The 25691-nt window shown below is 36.9% G+C and overlaps 1 protein-coding gene across 2 annotated transcripts in view; it reads right to left on the reverse strand.

The window, feature by feature from the left end:
• Positions 1 to 25691, reverse strand: part of RABGAP1L (RAB GTPase activating protein 1 like) — a 716315-nt gene that overhangs the window by 542564 nt on the left and 148060 nt on the right. For both annotated transcript variants that reach the window (XM_045811376.2, XM_045811377.2), the window contains one exon: positions 6157 to 6298. In XM_045811376.2, coding sequence (XP_045667332.1) covers positions 6157 to 6298 — 142 coding nt within the window. The remainder of the gene's footprint in view (positions 1 to 6156; positions 6299 to 25691) is intronic.

Consider the following 25691-nt stretch of genomic DNA (forward strand, 5'->3'; position numbering starts at 1 on the left):
ACTTTCTTGAAAGGTTAAGAACACTGTTCTCCCCTCCTCGATTCACTATAATGAGGCTTTCTTTCCCAACTTCAGTAAAATCACCATCACAGAGGTTCAGGACTTCTAAAATTTACCAAATCCAATTAACAGTTTTTGGTCCTTTCATGCTGAACCTCCCTGTTCCCTGTGGCAAAACTGCACATCACCCCCACCTTGCAAATCTCCACTCCTTAGTCTGTTACTACACTGTCTTAGTTCTCCTCACAACGTTCTGATCATTTTTCTGCAAATCCTTTAGCTGGGCTTTCTCTTCCTGCATCTACCCCTCAAATGTCAGTGATCACTTAAATTCTACTTCTAACCTGCATCTCCCACATGTTCCCCCAAGGAAATTTTAGCCATGCTTATTACATCATGCTAATGTCTCTCAAACCTTTATCTCCAGCTATTAAACTTCTCGCACAATTAAAGACTATTTCTAATAAGTGAAAAATAGTCCCACTTTAATATTCAGTAAGTTCAAACTCATCAATGTCTGAAAGAGAATAAATCTTACCCTCACCCTGAAATCCACTCTTCCTTCTCCTGTCTCATTTGTTCGACCAAAATCATCCAGCCACCACCTATGCTAGGAACCTAGATGTGATCTTTTGATTCTTTTTCTTCCCTTCGCTTCTGCTGCTCAGGACACAATTAATTTATAAACCTCTTGATTTTATCTCCAGAATATTCTCAAATGTATCTCTTCTGCCTCTGTTCCTTACACTTTGAAGTAGCCACTTGGACACAACTGTGTCAAAAGAACTCTGTCAAAATGACATCAAAAATGAAGTCTGATCTTATTCTTTTTTACAGCTAATAGTCCAATGTATATACATACTATCTTCGCCATCCATTCATCTATTGATGGACACCTGGGCTGCTTCCATAACTTAGGTTTTTTAAACAATGCTGCAATAAACATAGGGGTGCATTTATCTATTCAAATCATTGCTTTTCTTTAGACAAATACCCAATAATGGAATTACTGCATCGTATGGTAATTCTATTTTTAATTTTTTGAGGAAACTCCACTGTTTCCCACAGTGACTACACCAGTTTGCATTCCCACCAACAGGGCACAAGGGTTCCCTTTTCTTCACATTCTTGCCAACACTTGTTATTTCTTGTGTTTTTGATTCTAGCCATTCTGACGGGTGTAAGGTGGTACCTCACTGTGGTTTTGATTTGCATTTCCCTGAGGACTTTCAGCAACATGATGGACCTAGAGGCTATAAATGTTAAGTGAAATAAGTCAAACAGAGAAAGATAAATACTATATGATTTCTTTTATATGTGGAATCTAAAAAACAAAACAAATGAACAAACAAAAAAGAGACAAAGGGAAAAAAAAGACTCTTAAATAGAACAGGGGCTCCTGGGTGGCTCAGTCAGTTAAGCTTTTGACTTTAGCTCGGCTCATGATCTCAGGGTCCTGGGATTGAGGCCCCCTCCCCACCCCTGTCAGGCTATGCCTTCAGTGGGGAGTCGGCTTCGCCCTCTCCCTCTGCCCCTGCCCCACTCCTTCCCTCTCTCTCAAATAAATAAATAAAATCTTTTAAAAAGAGAGAGAGAGAGAGAACAAACTGGTGGTTGCCAGATGGGAGGAGGGTGGGAAGACGGGTAAAAGACAGAAAGGGGATTAAGAGGTACAAACTGCCAGTTACAAAATAAGTCAGTCATGAAGATGAAAAGCACGGCATAGGGAATATAGTTAATAAGATGGTAATATAATAAAGTTTGGTGACAGTGATGACACTTATCATGGTGCACAATGGAAATGTACAGAATTGTTGAATCATTACATTGTACACCTGACACTAATATAACATTGTATGTTAATTATACTTCAATAAAAGTAAAAATGAAGGTTGGGCCTAATTCAGTAAGATTAAAAAAAAATGATGGTCTTTCCAATGCTCACCTACATGATCTTAAGATCCTGGCAGGGAATGTTTCTGAATATTTTGCTCATTAATAACAAGCTAAACCTGGGATCATTTGGTTTGCCATTTACTTGTCAATGTATCCATTTTCTAGTAATGTTCTTTTCCATAAGTAAGCAGCTCTTCCCTTCAAGTGCATCTGCACAACTTTCAAATCTCCTCACCCTTGAAGTAATTACCACTAAACCAAAAGATACCTTTCTAAGCCTTGAATAACATCAAGTAATATGTGAGACAAAATGCATGGAAAATAAATTAAAGGTGTGCTTGTGCGTCTGAAAGACTTCTGTTGAAGAGAATATTTTGGCTTCCGATAGGTTTTCCTACAACCTGCCCTTTAAAGAAGGATGTTTGCTTCTGGCTGACATAATTGAAATATTCCATATCTAAAAGTCTTTTTTCATGCACTACTTGATCTGTATGCTGAAATCACTCTCCAAAAGTGCTTTCACATAAAACAGTGCTGTTTAGAAGACAGAGTCTCATGTTGTTTTCATATTATGTTACACTACAGTCTTCCACCCAAGATGTATGACATTAGATCTAGAATATGATCTGAAGTATGTAAGATCTAAAATATCTTGTCTGTAATATTAAAAATACTACCTTTTAAGAAACTGAGTGGAGTTACATCAATTCAGTTTTTAAAGGAGAATACCTTGATTTTGTAGGTCATGAAAATTCACTGGCTTTAGAGTGAGACTAACATAGGTTTGGATTCTGTGTGTGTGTGTGTGTGTGTGTGTGTGTGTATTTTTTATTTTTTTTAAGATTTTATTTATTTGTCAGAGAGAGAGAGAGCACAAGCAGGGGGAGCAAGAGGAGGAGGGAGAAGCAGTCTCCCGGCTGAGCAAGGAGCTCCATGCAAGACTCGATCCCAGGACCCTGGCATCATGACCTGAGCCAAAGGCAGACGCTTAACTGACTGAGCCACCCAGGCATCCCAGGATTCTGTATATTATTATTAGCCCTTTGACCTCAAATGAGTTGCCTAAAATTTTTTGTCTTTTCTTCATATGTTATATAAAGATGCTAATACTTATTCCTCGGGGCTAATGTGAGTAAAATGTTAAATCTATTAGATCTATTAAATATCTAATATAATATATACCACAAAACAGATACTTAATCCATGTGAGTTAACCTTCTTTTAAGTTAGTGGATAGAAGAAAGGAATTTTTACTTAGTAAATTATGTAATGTATTCCTATTGAGTAGCACCTGTCATTTTATTATTTTTGTTCTCTCCTAATTCTAGTTCCATGTATTTTTCATTTCTAAAGAGAATGGCATTTTTGTAAGACATTACCTGAAATCTTGTGTTCAAATTACTTTCTGGTAGATACCTGTCACTCCTGTTTTTTCTTCCTGTGCACGTAGCTCAATTACATTCTCAGACCAGGACTGTGGTTCCTGTTTACCAGAAAAAAATGTGCTTCTAGGTCTGGCCCAAATTTTCCTGCGTGTGATCTCTGGTCTTTTCCTCTTTGTGTTGGCTGGGGAGGGATGACCACTACTGTGTTCCTGGGAGTCTTGTATAGAATATAGTGGAGTCACACAATGGAAGGAAGGGCTGAACGCTGTGATCAAGAGAATACTATGGAAGTGATGTTGCGTGACCCCAAAGCTCCGACATAAAAGGCACTGCAGTTTCTACCTTAGTCTCCTGGATTGCTGTCTGGAGGAAGTTAGCCATTATCCCGTAAGGACACCCGAGCAGCCCCTGTGGGGAGGCCCAGGTGAGAGGAAGCAAAGTTGCTGGACAACCACCAGCATCATTTTAGTAATTTTGTGAATGGGCCCCTATCAGCCCCACCCAGTGAAGTCTTCAGATTATTACACCCCCGGACAACACCTGACTGTTCATAAGAAACTCTTCACCAGAACTGCCCACACAAACCATTCCTAATTCCTGACCTTCAGAAGCCATAAGAGGTAATAACGGCTTTTTAAGCCAAAAAAACAAAACAAAACAAAAAAACCCTCTAGGGGCACCTGGGTGGCACAGCAGTTGGGCGTCTGCCTTCGGCTCAGGGCGTGATCCCGGCGTTATGGGATCGAGCCCCACATCAGGCTCTTCCGCTGTGGGCCTGCTTCTTCCTCTCCCACTCCCCCTGCTTGTGTTCCCTCTCTCGCTGGCTGTCTCTATCTCTCTCGAATAAATAAATAAAATCTTTAAAAAAAAAAAAAAAAACCCTCTAAACGCTACCTCCAAACAAACAAAAATTTAAATGGACCACAGACAAATCATTAAGGAAAAAAACTGACAAATTAGACTGCATAAAACTTAAACTTTTGCTCTCCAAAAGACATTGTTCAAAAAATGAAGAGGCAAAATATTTGCAAAACATATCTAATAAAGGACTTTTATATAACTATATATACAGAGAGAGAGACGAAATCTGAAAAATCAATCAGAAAACAACCCAATTTAAAAATGGGCAACAGATCTGAACGGACTGTTGGCCAAGAAGATATACAAATGACAAATATCATATGAAAAGCTGAACAACATGATGAATCATTAGGGAAATTCAAATTAATATCACAAGATACCACTACACACCCACTAGAATAGCTAAAATTTTTAAAATTTACAATGCCAAATGTGATTAAGGATATGGAGCGACTAACTCATATGTTGCTGATTAAGATGGAAAATGATACAATTACTTTGAAAACTAGCTCAGTGGTTTTTTTATAACGTTAAACTACCCTTACCATAAGACCTAGCCAGTCCACTCCTAGGTGATCTACCCAAGAAAAATGAAAGCAGATATTCGCCAAAGACTTGCACTCAAATATCCATAGCAGCTAATAGCCAATAGCTACAAACAGCTCAAAGGTCAATTAACTGGTGAGGAGATAAACAAATTGTGGCATATCTTTACAATAAATTACTACTCGGTAACAAGAAGAAACCAACTATTGACACAAATAGATAAATCCCAAAAGATGTGCGCTGTGTAAAAGATGCTATATACAAAAGGTTATGTACTACAGGATTCCTTTTACATGAATTGTAGAAAAGGCAAAACATGGTGACAAAAACAGATCAGTGGTTGCCAGGAACTGTAGGTGAGAAGAAAGGATGACTCCTGTGAAGGGGCATGAGGGAAATTTGGGGGGGCGGGTAATGGAAACATTTTATATTATGATGCTCGTGGTGGTTATACAGATGTATCCATTTGCCAACATTCAGTGAACTATACAATTAAAATGGGTATATTCGGGGCACCTGGATGGTTCAGTCAGTAGGGCATGGGACTCAATCTTGAGGCTGCTAGTTTGAGCCCCACGTTGAGTATAGAGATTACTTAAAAATAAAATCTAAATAAATAAATAAATAAATAAATAAATAAATAAATAAAATAGGGTACATTCTATTGTATGTAAATTACACCTTCACGAAGATTTTTTTTAATTACACACAGAATAATGTTTAGCATGTAATAAGCACTCAATAAACATTAGCCAAAAATAATCAGTATCTGTATGGCAACCAAATAAAGGAATAGTTTCACAGAAAGACTGAGAATTCTAAGATGCTTTTTTCAAAGATGATATAAATTTAGAAATTTGTTTTTAATAAACCCTACCCTATAAGCAGATAATTTAAGGACTTACAATAAAGGTCTGCCATTTAGTTCTAGTTTCTAAAAAAAGAGTGCTTCGCACAGAGCCGAACGAAGCGTGACTCTTAGGAGGTTGGTTAGCATCTCTCAGCAGCATCCATGCCGTAAACAGAGCACATACCATGCTATTTCAAAAAAGTGAGTGGTAAAATGATAAAGCAACAGCAAATAATGTCAAATGAGTAGTGGGACATGACCTATCACCAAAATTCTAAAAACACTTGAGAGAAGTTGAAACTTCTCATTAAACACTTCAAAAATATTTGAAATAAAACAGAAAGCAAAACAGCAAATTTAAACAGATGCATAAGTGGCACTGGGGACTATGCAACCAAGGAACCAATGGACCAAAATTTCTTCTGCATCCAGCAGAATCTAGCCTAAGAGTAGCAGAGACTAGGAATAATCCTCATTCTCCTCCCGCACCCCTCACTCTTACACACACACACACACACACACATACACACACACACACACACACACACACACTCCGTTGAGGGTTATAAGTAAAGCAGCTATATAAAGAGAGAGAACTGAGTAGGTGTCACTTCTTACCCTCTTCTGCTTCATCCTCCTGTGGTGACACTGGACCCCCTCCACTAGTGGGAGTGACTGGTTCTTCCTTCTCAGACTGTCGCTGTAGACTTACTACCTCATATATTGCATCTCCAGCATTGGTGTGCCCTTTTCCCTCAGACTGAGAAAGACATAAACATGTGATTCAATATTAGAAGTGTGAAGGACACGCTAAAAGACAGTATTTCAAGGTTCATTAAAAAGAGCTGAAATTAGGAGTAGCATGTCATGTTTGATCTCCTGCATGTCTTAAGAAAATTTTTAAAGTATGGTGATCTCCACACGATATTCTAGAAGTATTATTCTTCTAGTATTATTTTAACCAATGAAACCTACTAACCATTGTGGGAGGAATTTTCTTTTTATCAAAAAAACCTGAAACACCACAGATTCTAGGGCAGATATATAAGTAATGCTAGATTTCTAGGACTGACTACACCTTGCACTGAGATAAAGAGATATCAGCTACATCCGTCAAGTAATTCATGGAAGTAGATAGTTCTTACTTTATAAATGGTTTACAATCTACTGCCCATTTCTGAGGAGGAAAAATTAAGGCAATTGCCAATTAAACTAGCATAGCCTACATAGCCCTAGATAACCTGGCCTCTGCCTCTCTTTTCAGCCTCAGTTCACATCCACAGTTTGTTACTACATTCCAACCACTCTGGCCTTGTTTCAGCTCCAAGCACCTTTAAATTCTTTTCCAATTCAAGACCCTGGGACATCCTTTCCTCTCTGCCAATACAGCCTTTCTAACTCCCATCAATCTTAGATCTTTACCTCTAATGTCACTCCTACAAACTATCTAAACTAAGGTCCTCATGTTTTTGATACTTTTCATTCCCTGTCCTTCCCCTTCATAGCATTACCACAATGTAATTACACATTTATTATTATATTTATTTAATGGCAGTCTTGCCACAAGACAGAAGCATCATAACAGCAAGGCCTTGTTCATTTTTCTATGAGAAATAATATAGTACTTGACACATAGTACGTATTCAATAAATATCAGTAAAATGAATGGCTAGGCTAATACTACAACATATGAACTTTGGAATCAAATTGACCTGGATCTGAATTCAAATTTTATTACAAATAAGATGTGCAGTCTTGAACAAATTACTTAATTTTGCTGAGTCACAGTATCTATATCAACTAATTCATGGTTGATTCATTCAAAGTATATTAAATACTCTGGACATTTATCAAAGTACCTGAAACAAATTTTTAATAATAATAACACTTATTGTTGTTATTATCATTTCAATGTTTATAGCATACTAAGCTCTAAAAAATATGAAACAAGAATAATATAGACATATATGGTGATAAAATTATCTCTAATATCTACCTGTACTATAATCCATTTAAATTATAAAAACACAACTACTAATTATTCACTGTTTTCAAGGATTAATTCTGAACCCCAAACTGAATTTCAGGAAATAATAAAAGTTTAAAATTGTCCACTGCATTAAAAAAGAGAAGACAGCCATGAAAAGTTATTAGGTTTAAACCAACCAAATTTTTATTGCATTTCTACTCTACTCAAAACAGAGACCTCAATCCCTACAGCAACCACTAAAATTATCATACAAGCCAGTATGGTAAAAATGAAATACTAATTAAATGTTCAAATAATTCAAAAGTTGGCAGTAAAGGAGAAACAAAGAAACAAAAACAGAAAACAAATAATAAAAATGATAGACCTAAATTCAAACATATCAATTATATTAAACATACCAATTAAAAGACAAAATTTGTCACATTATATTAAAAACAAGACACAATTGCATTCTGTCTAAAAAAGAAAAACTTTAAATTTAATAATATAGGTAAGTTAAAGTAAAATGGGGGAAGAAGTTATACCATGAAAACACTAACCAAAAGAAAACTGAAGAGACTATATCAATATAAGACAAAGTAGACTACCACGCAAGAAAAAAAATGACTAGGAATAAAGAACGTCATTGAACAATGTTAAAAGAATCAATTCAACGAGAACACAAAAGAATCTTATACGTAAATTCACCTAACAACTAAACAATATAAAGACTTGATGGAAATGAAAGGAGATGGACAAACCCACATTTATAATTGGAGACTTCACATTCCTCTCACAATAATCACAAAAAAAGTATACAAAAATACCTCAAGGTTATAGAAGAACTGAACATTGACAACAGGATCTAGTATTTATAGACCACTGCACAATGCAAAGGCAGATTACGTATCCTTTTCAAATGCACATGGAACTTTCTCCAAGACAAACCATTCCCTGGGTTATAACACAATCTCTGAGGAAGTTTTAAAAATTAATCGTAGGGGCACCTGGGTGGCACAGCGGTTAAGCGTCTGCCTTCGGCTCAGGGCGTGATCCCGGTGTTGTGGGATCGAGCCCCACATCAGGCTCCTCCGCTAGGACCCTGCTTCTTCCTCTCCCACTCCCCCTGCTTGTGTTCCCTCTCTTGCTGGCTGTCTCTATCTCTGTCAAATAAATAAATAAAATCTTTGAAAAAAATAAAAATAAAAATAAAAATTAATCGTAAAAAATATGTTTAGTAAGCATAATACAATTAAACTAGAATCAACAAGAGAAATATATCTGAAAATCTCCAAATACTTAAAAATAGAGCAAAACACTTCTAAATAATCCATGGATCAAAGTGAAAGAGAAAGGTTCAAATTACAAAATATTATGAACTCAGCAAAAATGAAAATAAATCAAAATTAGTGGACATCTAAACAGTATAGATTTAGAGCTATAAGTGCTTATATTACAAAAGAAACACCCCAAAATCAGTAATCTAACTTTCTACCTTAAAAAAAAAAGGAAAAGAAATGCAGAATAACCCAAAGCAAGCAGAAAGGAAATAAACAGTACAAATCAGTAAAAACCAAGAGGTAGTTGTTTTTCTTTTTTTTAAGATTTTATTTGAGAGAGAGCGAGAGTGAGAGCGAGAGAGAGCACAAGTGTGGGGCAAGGGCAGAGGAAGAGGGAGAAGCAGACTCCCCACTGAGTAGAGAGCCTGAGGTGGGGCTCGATCCCAGGACCCTGGGATCATGACCTGAGCCGAAGGCAGATGCTCAACTGAGCCACCCAGGCGCCCCCAAAAGGTAGTTCTTAGCAAAGATCAACAAAATAACAAACCTCTAGCTAAACTGACCAAGCAAAAAAGAAAGAAGGTACAAATTACTAATAAAGAGGAAAAAAGTGTACATCATTTGTACAGACCCCATGATATGAAAAGGAATAATGCCAACAGCCCGATGCATATTAAGTGGACAGCTTAGATAAAATGGACCAACACTCTGAAAGCTAAAGAATACCCACACTTACCCAAGAAGAAATACATGACCTGTATTAAAGAAACTGAATCTCTTAAGTTAAAACCTTTCTGAAATGAAAACTTCAGGCTCATATAGTTTTAATGACAAATTCTACTAAATATTTAAAGAAATAATAACACCACTGCTATTAAAAAAAAATAGGGGCTCCTGGGTGGCACAGTGGATTAAGTGTCCAACTCCTGATTTTGGCTCAGGTCATGACCTCAAGGTCGTGAGATCCAGCCCTGTATCGGGCTCCACACTCAGCAGCAGTCTGCTTGAGATTCTCTCTCTCCTTTTCCTCTGCCCCTTCCCCTCTCAAATAAATAAATCTTTAAAAAAAACTTCATGAAAATATAAAAAAGGGATTCCCAATTCATTATACAAGGCCATTTCTCTAATACCAAAACTAAAGAAGGTATTACGAGAAAAAAAAAAATCACAGACCAAAATCCCTCATAAAAAATAGACAAAAATCCTCAATCAAATATTAGCAAATAAAATCCAGCAACATAGCTTATAGATATAGATATATATCAAAATAGTGAGGTTTATCTGGGAAATGCAACAACAGTTCAACTTTGAAAGAAATCAATATAATTCAGCATATTCACAGACTAAAGAAGAAAGACCACATGATCAATGGATACAGAAAGGCATCTGAGAAAATTTAGCATTCATTCATTCATGTTAAAGACTTTCAGTAAACTAGGAATACAAGGGAGTTTTCTTAACCTGATAAACAGTACCTATGATAAACCTACAACTAACATCACACTTAATGGTAAAAGACTGAATGCTTTCCTCCTAAGATCGAGAATACAACAAAGACACAGACTCCCACCACTCCCACGCAATATCATACAGAAGTCCTAGCTAGTGCAATTAAGCAAGAAAAAGAAAGAAAAGGCACACAGATTGGAAGGGAAGTAGTAAAATAGTTCTTATTTACAAACAATGTAAATCCTTGTCAGGAGTCAATAAACTTTTTCTATAAAAAGCTAGATAGGAAATATTTTAAGCTTTGCAAGCCATATGGTCTCAATCACAACTACTCAACTTTGTTATTGTGGATAAGTGCTACAACAGTGATAAAATATCTCCTCTGCACTTAGTTTACTATGGAAGCATAATTTTCTCTACTACTATAATCTCATGTGGACCTAAACATTATATCCACCAATTAAGTTTCAAAATGAGATTTTTTTATAAAAAATACTTTTTGTTTCCAATATTCACTTATTTTTAGGTAACTAAAAATCAATCCGTGTGTATTTGTAAAATAAATTGTCTGGTTCATGTTAGAATTAATTAGAGCACTCTGAAACATGTAAATATATGGTAGGTGCTCAACAAATGTGGCTGACTAAGCCACGTTACAAAGATTCTTCACACTTATGCAAATAAACTCTAATTATTTAAAATGGTATACTATCATCAAATACAAAGAACAATAATGCTCATATCTCTATTCAACACCTTTAGGATGGGGTCTGGGAATCTGGGTTTTTTAAAGAGCCAAAGTGATTCTGATGAAAAGCTAAATTGTGAACCACTGCCTGTAAGAACTCTTGTTCTTAATAAACATGTCTATGTTTAAAAAATCACAAATCATGTAATAATCAGATAGTCTCACTAAGCTGCAAATATACATAATAACATGGAAAAAATATATTCGCAAGCAGCTTCTATTTGACTTTACACACGTGAAGGTAAAGAAAGCCAATCCTAAACAACACTGTTGAGTTAGGAAAACATTTTCCTTCCACGGCTTTTTATTTTCCCACAACCATGTAAGTCCCCCCCAACCTTGTTAATTTTCATCTTTCTGCAATTAAAACAGTTATTCCTATTCAGTTACTTATTCTTACTTTTTTCCAGTTTTACTGAGCTATAAAATTGAAATACAACGTTGTATAAGCTTAAGGTGTACAACATGATTTGATACATTATATATATTGTGAAATAATTTCTACAATAAGTTTAGTTACTATCCATCACCTCACATAGTTACTCTTGGTTATACTGATTATGCTTTGATTTAAATAGGCTTAAATCAACATGCATCTTCAAAAGGTAATTTTCCTTTTGTGCTTTCAAACTGTGTTTAAAAAAAAAAATCACAGGTCCAAAATGGTGTCACTTAGACCAAGTTTCCAAACGAATACTTAATACAAAATCTAACTGTGGTTTCAACAATCCCCAGAAAGGTAGACTTAACTGGTTAGTCAGAAATTTTTCAATCCATACCAGTTAGTCCGCCACCTGGGTCCTCTCTACCCCACAAAGAAAGAGTAATCACATGATACAACAGCTGCTTTCCCCCTAAACAGTGACCTTGCCTGGAACAACCCTTTTCTCTTACTAATAACTTTCTTGCCCCCACCATCCTATAAAAATCTTCCATTTTATATAACTCTTTGGAGCGTTCCACTTGTTAGATGGGGTGCTGCAATTTTGTACGATTCATGAATTGTTTAACAAAGCAAGTTAAATCTTCAAATTTGCTTGCTTGAATTTGGTTACTGAACAGATTTGGTGGCAGTGGTAGGATCTGAAGCAAACTTCTGACAGCATTCAGGGAAAATGAGAAACAGTGCAAACCCTTTGAGTTCATTGTCTTTATCGTCATTTCAGAGGGCTGTGGGTAAGCAACTGTCAGTGTGAGAGTTGCCTTTTTTTTTTTTTTTTTGGCACTCGAGCTCCTGATCTGATTGGCTTTCCTCTTTTTTTTTTTTTTAATTATGCTTTGTTAGTCATCATTAGCTTCTGATGTAGTGTTCCATGATTCATTGTCTGCATATAACACCCAGTGCTCCATGCAATACGTACCCTCCTTAATTCCCTTCAACGGGCTTTCCTTTACAGGCAGGTCAGCTTGATATGGCAGACGGTTATGCACAAAGCCCAACTGAGCTGGCATATTTGCCCAGAGCCCAACCCTCACTGAGATGGCAGTTCTGCCTATAGCCCAGGCGAGATGGCAATTTTGCCCAGAGCCCAACTGAGCTGGCAGAAGGGTCTGCCCAGAACCATGCCCCCAATCCTTTGGACCACAATTCCCTGGGTAGAAAACCTCAGCAAGGTTCTAGGAGAATTATCAGTGGTGTGCACAGGGCCTTCTTGTGGCCAAGACATGATACTGCTAATACATTAAGGCACATGTTTGTTCTTGTTCTGTATAAATAAAGGTTAGTGCTAGTGGGGATCATAGAGGCAAAAAGCCACAAAAACTGGTGGATACAGCTCAAGCATTTAACGACCAGCACTTCAAGAAGACTCCCGTGGTCACCTGACAACCTCAAGAAAACTTCTGTGGAGCAAGGTATACAGAAAAACATGCACAATCCCCAACCCTGCAGCATACAACTTTTAGATATTAGTTTGGCTGTGAGAAACCCAAAGACTTAGCTGATGGGATCCTTACATTCTAAAGAGTCAAGCACACCTGCTTATTTTAGGTCTAAGAACTATAGTCCTAGAAGTTGCAGATATCTAGCAAGATGAAAAAATTTTTATTAAAAATAACCTAGGATTTATAGTGGCCATTATGGGGAATGTTCCAGTTAGACAAGATTGCTCAATTAAAAAGTACAGTTGAAAGTAAAGGGTTCCCAAATTAAACAGAATGGGAGGCCTATTTTAATTGATATGAAGAAGCTTCCAAAAGGCTTCAAGATTCCAAATTAAGTCTCACTGAAAGATTCATTACAAAAGGCTAATAAAAAATTTAAAACACAAGCGGTATCTAAGACAAGACTGTAAGACTGACATAATTCCTACTGCTCCCCTCTAGCCTTTTCTACCTGAGTACTCACAATCTACCAATTTCTGTCTGAACTACCTTTATACTCTAAAGAGACAGTTACCTTTTAACATAAAACCACCTGAGGTTACAGATGATCCTCCTCAGAGATCTTACACTTCTTGATCAAAGATGGAGTTTCACAATAAAAGCAATTTCTTAAAACAAAGTAAGATCCCCAAAAGTTTTTTGTTTTGTTTTGTTTTATTTTAATAGATTACCCCCTGGGCCTCATCAAGAGGGGAAAATAAAAATTCACATTATCCCATCCTTTTCAAAGCCAGAACCATTGGTTATTAACAATTTCACTCTTAGGAATAAGTCTTTCTTTCTTGCCCACCTCACTTTATATCCCAATAACACAGCTTGGGCGTTCTGCCTGCCTGGGACCTGCAGATGGCTGTTTCTCTGGCTCTCTTGGGGAGTGACTCTACCTCTTATAAAAATAGTATTTTTTACACCCTATTTGAGGATTTCTCTTGAGTGTGTGAGGTTGTTTAAGACTTCCAGAAATCTTTTCTGTTTGTCCCAGGCAAAACCTGACAAGATATTTTTAAAAGATTTAATAACTATAATCAGAAATTTGGACAAACTGGAAAGCTGATATCCAGGGCCTCAAAGAAATTTCTTTAGGCTTTCTCCCCTACGCTCAATGTATCCAAAGGAAAAAAGGCATTTTCATGAATGGATGGATTTATTAGTCCTGTGGTATCATTTAAGCAGCAATGAAATTCGGTGAGAAATTAGAAACAGCCGTGCTTTCTTTACAAAACTAGTCTTTACAGGACCAGAGGTGTGGTTCCAAAACCAATTCAAAGACCACCAATCCTTTTTATCAATCCCAAAACTTCCCTTATTTATCTTGAAAGGCTTATATGTATTGTAAAAATTCTGACCTTAAGAAAATGAATGTCCTTCTAGAAAATGGTTACATTTTTTCCCTATGCATTTAAAATGAAAATGTTCAATGTTCTACCAGGTCTTCACTGAGAACTCTTTATCTAGCCAATTTCTTTAAAATGCAAATTGCAGGGGCGCCTGGGTGGCACAGGGTTAAGCATCTGCCTTTGGCTCAGGGCATGATCCTGGCGTTATGGGATCAAGCCCCACATCAGGCTCCTCTGCTATGAGCCTGCTTCTTCCTCTCCCACTCCCCCTGCTTGTGCTCCCTCTCTCGCTAGCTGTCTCTATCTCTGTCAAATAAATAAATAAAATCTTTTTAAAAAATGCAAATTGCAGGAAGGTAATTCTTATCAAGTAAAGACAAGAAGGAAAGGCCATTTGAAAACTTGACTTGCCAAGGACAAATACAAATCTTAAGTAGCTTCTCCACAAATATTAAAAGAAAACTTTAGCCGTCTATACCAATAATCTTAACCATCTACCAGAGAACCTCAGATCCAAATTCTGTAACTAGAAGTTTATACTTAATGCCAGCGAGCCCTCCTGCTCAACCATAGAGCCAAACACCTAAAACCAGAAACGTCTGACAAGACTACTCAACAATTCATGGTCCAACCAAAACCCAGTGTATTTATTTCTTATTACACTTTCAGGTGGCACTGACAAAAACATTTTTAATGACTGGAATATTCCAACCACAAGAACAGAAAAGCCCTGATAGCAACCAAATGCCTAGAAGACCACATCCCACATGCCCCCCTTCCCTGCCCAGGATCTTGAGCTGAACACATACAGACCCCCACCCATGATCATACACTCTCTGCCTGCTCTTTTGCCAGGTACCCCCCTGAACCTCTTCCTATGAAACTCTTGGTGTCCATCTTGCCAATGGAGACGTTGGTTGTTAAGGCTTGAGCCTGCCACCTCCCCAGCTGCCGGAACCCGAAATAAGTTTCTCACGCTTTTCCAAACCCTTGTCTCTTGAGTCACTGGCTTCTCTTGTGACAACTTTATTCAGGTTTGTTTGGCAACAGTGTTAGCAAACCCAGCCAGGTGCTATCCTACTGATTTGTCCAGCCTCCATGGGGTTCCCTGGGACAGCTGGCTGAGGCAGCATGCCACAGCTCATCAGTTTATGGGATGGACAATGTATTGGCTAAGGGCTGACCCATTCCTTTCCTGAGTCAATGGGTGTGACAGACGCTTTGGTAACACTTATTTCATGGTAGTAATTCTAAACAGAAGCTAATAAGGTCTGCATCTATTCGCACATTCATGTATATCTATGTATGTGTTCTATATGTGCTTCTACCTCTGGAAGGAATTAACTTGTAAAACAACTCTATTTAGTTGGTTTGAGGGCAAGCACTTATAAGAATTGGTCATTCTAAAACTCAAAAAGATAGAAACTAACCCAAATGCTTTCCAAGTTCACATAATCTGGAAAAATACTTGATATAAAGGCTAGTTTGAAAAAGGGGACAGATAATTTGAAGAAACAGTAGCTAAAAATTTCCCAAATCTGGGGAAGGAAACAGAAATCCAGATCCAGGAGGCACCAAAAGCCCCTAACAAAAGAAACCCGAGGAGATCACACCAACATACCTAGTAATTAAAATGGCAAAAAGTAAAGATAAAGAGAATTTTAGGGGCACCTGGGTGGTGCAGTCAGTTGAGCCTGTGACTCTTGGTTTCAGCTCAGATCATGATCTCGGGGTTGTGGGATCGGACCCTGTATCAGGCTCTGTGCTCAACATGAAGTCTGATTGAGACCCTCTCTCCATCTCCCTCTGCCCCTCCCCACCACTCACGCTCATGCTCTCTCTCTCTCTTTCTAAATAAATAAATCTTTAAAAAAGAGGGGGGGGGATGCCTGGGTGGCTCAGTCGGTTAAGCGTCTGCCTTCAGCTCAGGTCATGATCCCAGGGTCCTGGGATCAAGTCCCGCATCGGGCTCCCTGCTCAGCAGATAACCTGCTTCTCCCTCTCCCTGCTGCTCTCCCTGCTTGTGTTTTCTCTTTTTCTGACAAGCAAATAAAGTATTTTTTTAAAACAGGGAATTTTAAAAGCAGCAACTGAAGACAATTACATAAAGGCTTTCAGCAAATTTTTCAACAGAAACTCCAGGCCAGAAGGGACTGGGATGATAGATCTAAAATGCTGAAAGAAAAAAACCTGCAACCAAGAATACTCTATCCAGCTAGGCTATCATTCAGAATAGGAGGACAGAGTTTCCCAAACAAAAAGTTAAAGCAATTCATCACCACTAAACAATCACTACAAGAAGTGTTAAAGGGTACTCTTTGAGTGGCCCTAAGTAGAAGAAAAATAGGACACACAAAAGTAGCAGAATTAAATATATCTATATAAATTAGTCAAAGGATTCACAAAATAAAAGGATGTAAAGTATGATACCATATACATAAAACATGGGAGGGGAGGGTTCAAACTTAAGTGACCATAAACTTAATATAGACTGCTACAGGCAGAAGATGTTATAAATAAACCTAACAGTAACCACAAATCAAATACTGATAATAAATATGCAAAAAATAAAGAGAAAGGAATCCAAGTGTATCACTAAAAGAAGGCAGCAAACCATGAGAGGAGAGAACAAGAGAAGAAAAAAGAGAAGAACTACAAAAACAACCACAAAACAAGCAAAATTATGGCAATAAGTACATACTTATAATAATTACTTTGAAAGTAAATGGACTAAACACTCCAATCAAAAGACACAAACTGACAGAATGGATAAAAAAGCATGACCTATCTATATGCTGCCTGCAAAGACTCATTTCAGACCTAAAGACACATGCAGATTGAAACTAAAGGGATGGGGGCGCCTGGGTGGCTCAGTCGGTTAAGTGTCTGCCTTCGGCTCAGGTCATGATCTCAGGGTCCTGGGATCAGGCTCCACATCAGGCTCCCTGCTTGGAGGAGTGGTCTGCTTCTCCCTCTCCCCCTCCACCTGCCTGTGCTCTCTCTCTCTCAAATAAACAAATAAAATCTTTCAAAGAAAGAGAGAGAGAAAAAAAAAAGAAAGAAAGAAAGAAAGAAACGAAACTAAAGGGATGGAAAAGCAGTTATCATGCAAATAGCTGTCAAAAGAAAGCCAGGTTACCAACACTTACATCAGACAAACTAGATTTTAAAACAAAGACTATAATAAGAGACAAAGAAGGGCAATATATAGTAATAAAGAGGACAATCCAACAAGAAGATAGAACAATTTATAACAATTTAGCAAAATATTTATGCACCCAACATAGGACCACCCAAATACATAAAGCAGCTAATAACAAACTTAAAGGAAATAACCACCAGTAACACAATAATAGTAGGGGACTTTAACACCCCACTTATATCAGTGCATAGATCATGCAAACAGAAAATCAACAAGGAAATAGTGGCTGACATACTGGACCAGATAGATCTAACAGATATATTTAGAACATTCCAGAACATTCCATCTTAAAACAACAGAATACACATTCTTTTCAACTGCACATGGAACTTTCTCCAGAACAGATCACGTATTAGGCCACAAAATAAGCCTCAACAAATTCAAAAAGGTGGAAGTCAGGGGCACTTGCCTGGCTCAGTCGGTTAAGCTGTCCACTCTTGATTTCAGCTCAGGTCATAATCTCAGGGTCATGGGCTCGAACCCCAAAGCAGACTCTGTGCTCAGCGCAGTATTTACTTGAGGTTCTCTCTCTCCCTCTCCCTCTGCCCCTCCGCCCACTCACACACTCTCTCAAATAAATAAAAATCTTAAAAAAAAAAAAAAAGATCAAAGTTCCTTACCATGCATCTTTTCCAATCACAATACTATAAAACTAAAAATCAACCATATGAAAAAGTATGGAAAGAACACAAATACATGAAGGTTAAGTAACATGCTACTAAACAATAAATGGGTAAACTAAGAAAATGAAAAAATGAAAAGGAAATGAAAAAATACATGGAGACAAATGAAAATGAAAACACACAGTCCAAAATCTTTGGGATGCAGCAAAAGCTGTTCTAAGAGGCCTAACTCAAGAAGCAAGAAAATTTTCAAATAAACAACCTAACATCACACCTAAAGGATACAGAAAAAGAACAAACAAAACCAAAAGCCAGTAGAATAATAATGATTAGAGAAGAAATAAACAATATAGAAACTAATTTAAAAAAAAATAGAACATACCAATGAAAACAGGAGGTGGTTCTTTGAAAAGATGAACAAAATTGACAAGCCTGTAGCCAGACACTTATCAGAAGAGAGAGAAAGAGAGAGAAGACTCAAAATCAGAAATGAAGGGAGAAATAACAACCAACACCACAGCAATACAAAGGATTATAAGGAAATATTATAAAAAATTATATGCCAACAAATGGGACCACCTAAAAGAAATGGATAAATTTCTAGAAAAATATAACCTCCCAAAATTGAATCAGAAGAAACAGAAAATTTGAACACACCAATTACCAGCAATGAATTTGAATCAGTAATCAAAAAACTCCCAACAAACAAAAGCCCAGGACCAGAGAGCTTCACAGGTGAATTCCACCAATATTTGAAGAGTTACAACGCATTCTTCTCAAACTATTCCAAAAAACAGAAACAAAAGAAAAGCTTTCAAATTCATTCTATTGAGGCCAAGCATTACCCTGTTGCCAAAACCAGATAAAGACACTAAAAAACAAAAAACAAAACAAAACAAAAAACTATAGGCCAACATCTCCGATGAATACACATGGAAAAAAATCCTAAACAAAATATTAGTGAACGGAATCCAACAATATACATAAAAAAAAAAATCATCCACCACAATCAAGTGGAGTTTATTCCCAGGATGCAAGGGCAGTTCAATATTTGCAAATCAATCAATGTTACACATCACATCAACAACAGAAAGGAGAAAACCAAATTATCATTTCAACAGATGCAGATAAAGCCCCTGAAAAAGTACAACGTCCATTCATAATAAAAACCCTCAACAAAGTAGGTTAAGAGGGAACATACCTCAGTGCAGTAAGGCCATATGTGAAAAGCCCACAGCAAACATGAAACTCAATGGGGAAAAACTGAGAGTCTTTACCCTAAGGTCAGGAACAAGACAGGGATGCACACTCTCACCACTATTATTCAACATAGTACTGGAAGTCCCAGCCACAGCAACCAGACAATAAAAAGAAATAAAGGGCATCCAAATTGGTAAGGAAGAAGTAGTATTTTCACTATGTGCAGATGACATGATACTCTGCACAGAAAATCCTCAAGACTAGACCAAAAAACTACTAGAACTCATAAATGAATGCAGTAAGCTCACAGGATACAAAATCAATATACAGAAACCTACTGCATTTCTTTATACTAATAATGAAGTAGCAGAAAGAGAAACTAATAAAACAATCCCATTTACAATGACACCAAACATAATAAAATACCTAAGAATAAACTTAACCAAAGAGGTGAAAAACATGTACTCTGAAATGCTAAAACACTGATGAAAGAAACTGAAGGCAATATAAACAAACAGAAAGACATTCCATGCTCAGGGACTGGAAGAACGAATATTGTTAAAATGTCCATATTACACAAAGCAATCTACACATTTAATGCAATCGCTATCAAAAGACTGACAGCACTTCTTACAAATAACCTTATTTGTAAGGAACCATAGAAGACCCTTGAAGAGCCAAAGCAATCTTGAAAAAGAACAAAACTGGAGATATCACAATCCCAGATATCAAGATATACTACAAAGCTGTAGAAATCAAAACAGTATGGCACTGGCACAAAAAAAAATAGATCAATGGAACAGGACAGCCCAGAAATAAACCCACAATTATATGGTTAATTAATCTTCAACAAAGGAGGTAAGAATATGCAATGGGAAAAGGTCTCTTCAATAAATAGTGCTGGGAAAACTGGTCAGCTACATGCAAAAGAAGGAAACTGGACCACTTTCTTACACCATACACAAAAATAAATTCAACATGGATTAAGGACATAAACCTGAGAACTGAAACCATAAAAATCCTAGAAGAGAACGTAGGCAGTAATTTTCCTGACATTGGCCATAGCAACTTTTTTCTCGATAGGTCCCCAAGGCAAGGGAAACAAAAGCAAAAATAAATGACTGGGACTCCATCAAAATAAAAAGCTTCTGCACAGTGAAGGAAATCCTTGATCAACAAAACTAAAAGGCAACCTGAGGAATGGAAAAAGACATTTGCAAATGACATATTTGATAAAGGGTTAGTATCCAAAATATATAAAGAACTGATACAACTTAACACCCAAAAAACAAATAATCCAATTAAAAATGGGCAGAAGACATGAACAGACATTTCTCCAAAGAAGACATCCAGATGGCCAACAGACACGTGAGATGCTCATCATCACTTAAAACCAGGGAAATGCAAATCAAAGCCACGACAACATATCACTTCACACTTGTCAGAATGGCTAAAATCAAATGCACAAGAAATAACAAGTGTTGGTGAGGATGAGGAGAAACAGAACCCTTGTACATTCTGGCAAGAATGCAAAATGGTACAGCCACTGTGGAAAACAGTACGGAAGTTCCTCAAAAAATTAAAAATAGGATTACCATGATCCAGTAATTCCACTACCAGCTATTTCCCACTGAATACCAAAACACTAATTTGGAAAGATATAAGCACATGTTTATTACAGCATTATTTGCAATAGCCAACATATGGAAGAAGCCCAAATATCCATGGATAGATGAATGGATAACGAAGACGTGGTATGCATATACAATGAAATACTGCTTAGCCATAAAAATGATTGAAATCTTGCCATTGGCAACAACATGGATGGATCTGGAAGTTATAATATAATGCTAAGTGAAGTAAGTCAGTCAGAGAAATACCATATGATTTCACACATATATGGAATTAAAGAAACAAAACCACATGATTTCACTCATGCAGAATCTAAAAAATACCATATGATTTCACTCATATGTGGAAGTGAAGAAACAAAACAAATGGACAAAGAACAAAAACAAGCCAAAAAACAGATTCTTAACTACAGAGAAAGATAGTTACCAGAGGGGAAGTGGGTAGAGAACGGGTGAAACAGGTGAAAGGGATTAAGAGTATAGTTATAATAAGCACTGAGTAATGTACAGAATTGTTGAATCACTGTATTGTACACCTGAAACTAATATAATACCATATGTTAACTATACCAAAACTTAAAAAAAAAAAAAATAGAAGGAAGGGAGGAAAGTAAGAAGGGAGGGAGGGAGGGAGAGAGGAAGAGAGAATTTTATTTTCTCCTGTCAACCTGATTCTTAGTCCAACTAAAAGGACCTTGAAGGACACAGGAAATTCTTCCACCTCAATAATAGTTTCCCCAAATCTTTTTGGCCACTTAAAACCTAAAAAAGTTTTGCTAAGTTAAATAATGAGTTAAGTTAAATTTATTAAATATCTAGATCATTTCCAAGTAAGACAAAATACTGAAACATTAACTACTAAACATAAGTTTATCTACTTTCGGCTGCTTCTTACAGAGAAACTAAAGACATTTGGATATGTTAATGCTACATTTTTAAAAAGGCACATGCCTCTAGAAATTTTAAAATGTATTCATAAATTTGCAAGTTTTAAAAATGCTGATATGACAGAACATTCACAACTGCTTACTTAATAGTTTTCACTAGAAATTAAGGTTTGCAAGAGTTAAAAATTCTAATTACTATATGTAATTTAAAACTACTAAAAATAATAAGAAAAACATCACCATATACAAGGAAAGTGAGATGTTTTCAGTTAAAAACGGGGAAGGGGGGAGGCATAAGAAATACAGATACATTTTTGTTAAGGAGAAAAACAGTTATTTTGTCCTAAAATGAGGTTGATTTTTTAAAAACAGAACAAAATAAGAATTTAGAAAAAAACTGTAGGTTTATGGGGGAAAAAAAGGTTAAAAAAAATTTAGGGGCATCTGGGTGGCTCAATCAGTTGAGCATCTGCCTCTTGATTTTGGCTCAGGTTATGAGCTCAGGGTCCTGAGATCCAACGCCACATTGGGCTCCACGCTCAAGATGGAGTCCGCTTCTCTCCTTCTCTGTCTCCCTCTGCCCCTCCCCCCACTCACATGTGCTTTCTCTCACTCTAAAATAAATACATAAAATCTAAAAAAATAATAAGTCTACTCTCCTTCTCCCTCTCCTTCTGCCCCTTGCCCCACTCGCATGCAGGCATGGGCGCACTCTCTCAACTAAATAAATATTTTTTAAAAAGACAAAATTTTCTTGGACTTTGGTCTGCTTTTGATATATGTTTCTTTACCTTTTAAATATCAAGTTTTATAATGACCTGTGATCCTATTTAGATAAGTGTTTAAAACCTTTTTTGATATTTTTGACAAAATTTCCAAAATGAAACTCTTTAAAAAAAAAAAGAAGAAGAAGAAAAAGAAATCTTTTTGACCTGGAATATTCCAAAAGATTTATTAAACTAATTAGGCATATTTAACATACAAATTACATGGGAAATACTGTTAAATAATGCTAAGCCTTCTCTAGGTTACATCTGTAAGATTGTGGCACATATGGGGTGCCTGGGTGGCTCAGCTGGTTAAGTGTCTGCCTTTGGCTCAGCTCATGATCTCGGGTCCTGGGATCGAGTCCCGCCTCAGGCTCTCTGCTCAGCAGGCAGTCTGCTTCTCTCTCTCCCTCTGTGATCTCTCTCACTCTTGGTCTCTCTCAAATAAATAAATAAAATCTTATAAAAAAAAAAAAGAAGATAGATTGTGGCACTCTCTCCAGTGATCAAGGCACCCATTTCACTGGACAAATCATAGAAGACTTAACAAAAACCTGGCAAACTTTTCAAAATTCTATCACTATACAATCTTTCTCATCCCTTGTTGTCTCATGCTAGTATGATAACGACTGTTAAGTCTCTAATGTTTTATGCTCAAGCCTATCACCTACAGGTTAAAGAAGCCTTCCCGGATGCTAACTCAAAGGACTAAGAGATGTAGAAACTTCTGAAACAAAGTGACAAGGAAGAGAAGCAGCTGACATCAAGGTAGACTGCTTCCACCCAAAATGGCAGACCAAGAATTCATACTTTAACATAAAAAGGAGAAACTCCTTCTTTCTCTTTCCTTTACTCTGGCACTGACCTAGAAGGATGGCACCCTCATCTGTATCTCCCAGGCCACTGCTAAGGGTGGGGGGCCCGGGGCAGGGTGGGGGGAATCTCTTCTATTTCAGACTAGGAGGAAATCTAACTGTGCTTCTAACTTTCCACAAGCAAAAGAAGACATCTCATTGGTCGACTTCCCTAAATTCACATTACTGAGTTTAAAAAAACCTACTAGGAGGCTATCTCCATTCAGGATTCACTCCTTTTGGCAGGTCCCTATTTCCCTGTTTAGGGATAAATGTAAATGAGGCTATGATCAAAAATTTCTCCTTAATTCTTAAAATTACTGCAAAATCTGTTGCTAAAGCAATAGCAGCCCAACAAAGATCTTCAGACTCCCTAGCCAAAGTTGTCCTCAATAGAATAGCTCTTGATTGTCTTTCAGCTGAACAAGGAGGTGTCTGTGCAGCATCCAACGACCCCCGCTATGCTTGGATTAACACTTTGGGGGAAGCGGAAATGCAATCATACAAGAACAAGCCACTTGGCTTAAAAAGGTGACTCCTTCCACGGGGTCCTTGACTTATTTGACTTTGATTGGTTTGGGTCTTGGGGATCATGGCTCTATAGTGCACTCCATATACTGGGAATTATTCTACTTACAGTAATCATAATAATCTCCCTGGTGCATTGTATTCTCTCAAAAGCTTTAAATGCAAGCTCGCAGCCGCTAACCACCAAGCAAATGATCTCCCTAAGACTAGAACATCTAAGGAACAAAGAAAATAAACATAAACCTGAATCCATGACCTGTGAATATCCCAGAGGTGAAACAAAAATGTCATGACCTACAGATACCACACAAAGGAATAACAAAAACTGCTAGAACTTGAGGTCGGTCACAGAGTGGCGCTAAGGACTTCAATTCTGATCACGTTTCTGTTAAACTGAGAGTCTGATCAAAAGGAGGTAATTGTTAAAAAGAAACCACAGGTCCTATATGGCATCACTTAGGCCAATCTCCAAACCAAGATTTAACTAGTTTCAAATCCCTAGGAATGTAACCTTCAACCAATCAACATGGAATTTCCTGGTTAATACTAGGAAATTTACTGATAGGCCTCTTCTCCTTCCCTTACTTGGGCAACCTTGCCTAAATAATGCATTCATTGCTAATAAATGCCTTTCTCCTTTTTTTTTTTTTTTAATGTCCTCTCCCTGCTTTTAGAAAGTTTTCTAGAAAAAAAAAAAAACCTTTAATACATTTTTTTAAGAATTAAAATGTTTCTCGAGGCGCCTGGGTGGCTCAGTCGGTTGAGCATCCAACTCATTTCAGCTCAGGTCATGATCTCATGGGTCAATCAGGCTCCGTGCTCAATGTGGAGTCTGCTTGAGATTCTCTCGCTCCCTCTCCTTCTGCCCCCACATGCTCTCTCTAAACTAAATAAATCTTAAAAAAATTAAAATCTTTCTCTTATTTAACAGTGAAGCTCCCCTCTACTTGCTAGATGGAATGCTGCCCAACTAATGAATCATTTAATAAAGTTAATTAGATCTTTAAATCTACTGCCCTGAATTTTATTTAACAACAAGCATTATCTTATAGGCTAAAATATATTCTGCTCTCAATTTCTGCTATGCTCATAAAAAATGACTCAAGTTATTTCCTCAAAGGGACTTCTTTTAAGCACCACTTTGTGTCATTATACTGCTGTGGTCCCTCCCTTTGCTAAATCCCAAAGCATTCTATATATTATTTTCATTCAGTATTTATTATATCCTTCTTTGTAAAATGGTGATTTTTATACATTTCCTTATTAATAGAAGGTGACACAGAGAGGTCCTTTGGGAATAAGGATTATATTTTAAATATCTTATCCTCACTGTGACCACTACCACAGATATCACAAATTAACTCTGAATTAACTATAACAGTCATGGAATTATTTGTGGTAAAATCCTTTTCTGTAGCTCACTAATTCAAATGTCACAGAACTTTAGAGTAGGAAAAACCTTCAGTAATAGTATTAACCTACATTCTTATTTTATAATTAGGAAACCAAGGCTTATAGAGATAAAAGGACATCTAACAGGATTTTTTAAATTATCTATTGAGAACAAGCCTCATCTGACATACTTACTTCATATACAAATTCAAACATGTATTAAGTTCAAAATACATGATACACACTACATATCTATATAGTACTAAGTGACTCCTTTTCAATCAAATGTAAAATTCAGTATGTCCTTTTAGGCCAGATGCTCCAATAACTAAATACTTCTTAATTTTTTATTATTATTAGACTCTTTATATCTCCATATAAGCACCAACATGTTTTCAGAAA

The sequence above is a fragment of the Ursus americanus genome, chromosome 2 (genome assembly GCF_024610735.1).
Source record: "Ursus americanus isolate L20-20 chromosome 2, mUrsAme1.1.p, whole genome shotgun sequence".
Classification (NCBI taxonomy): Eukaryota; Metazoa; Chordata; class Mammalia; order Carnivora; family Ursidae; genus Ursus; species Ursus americanus.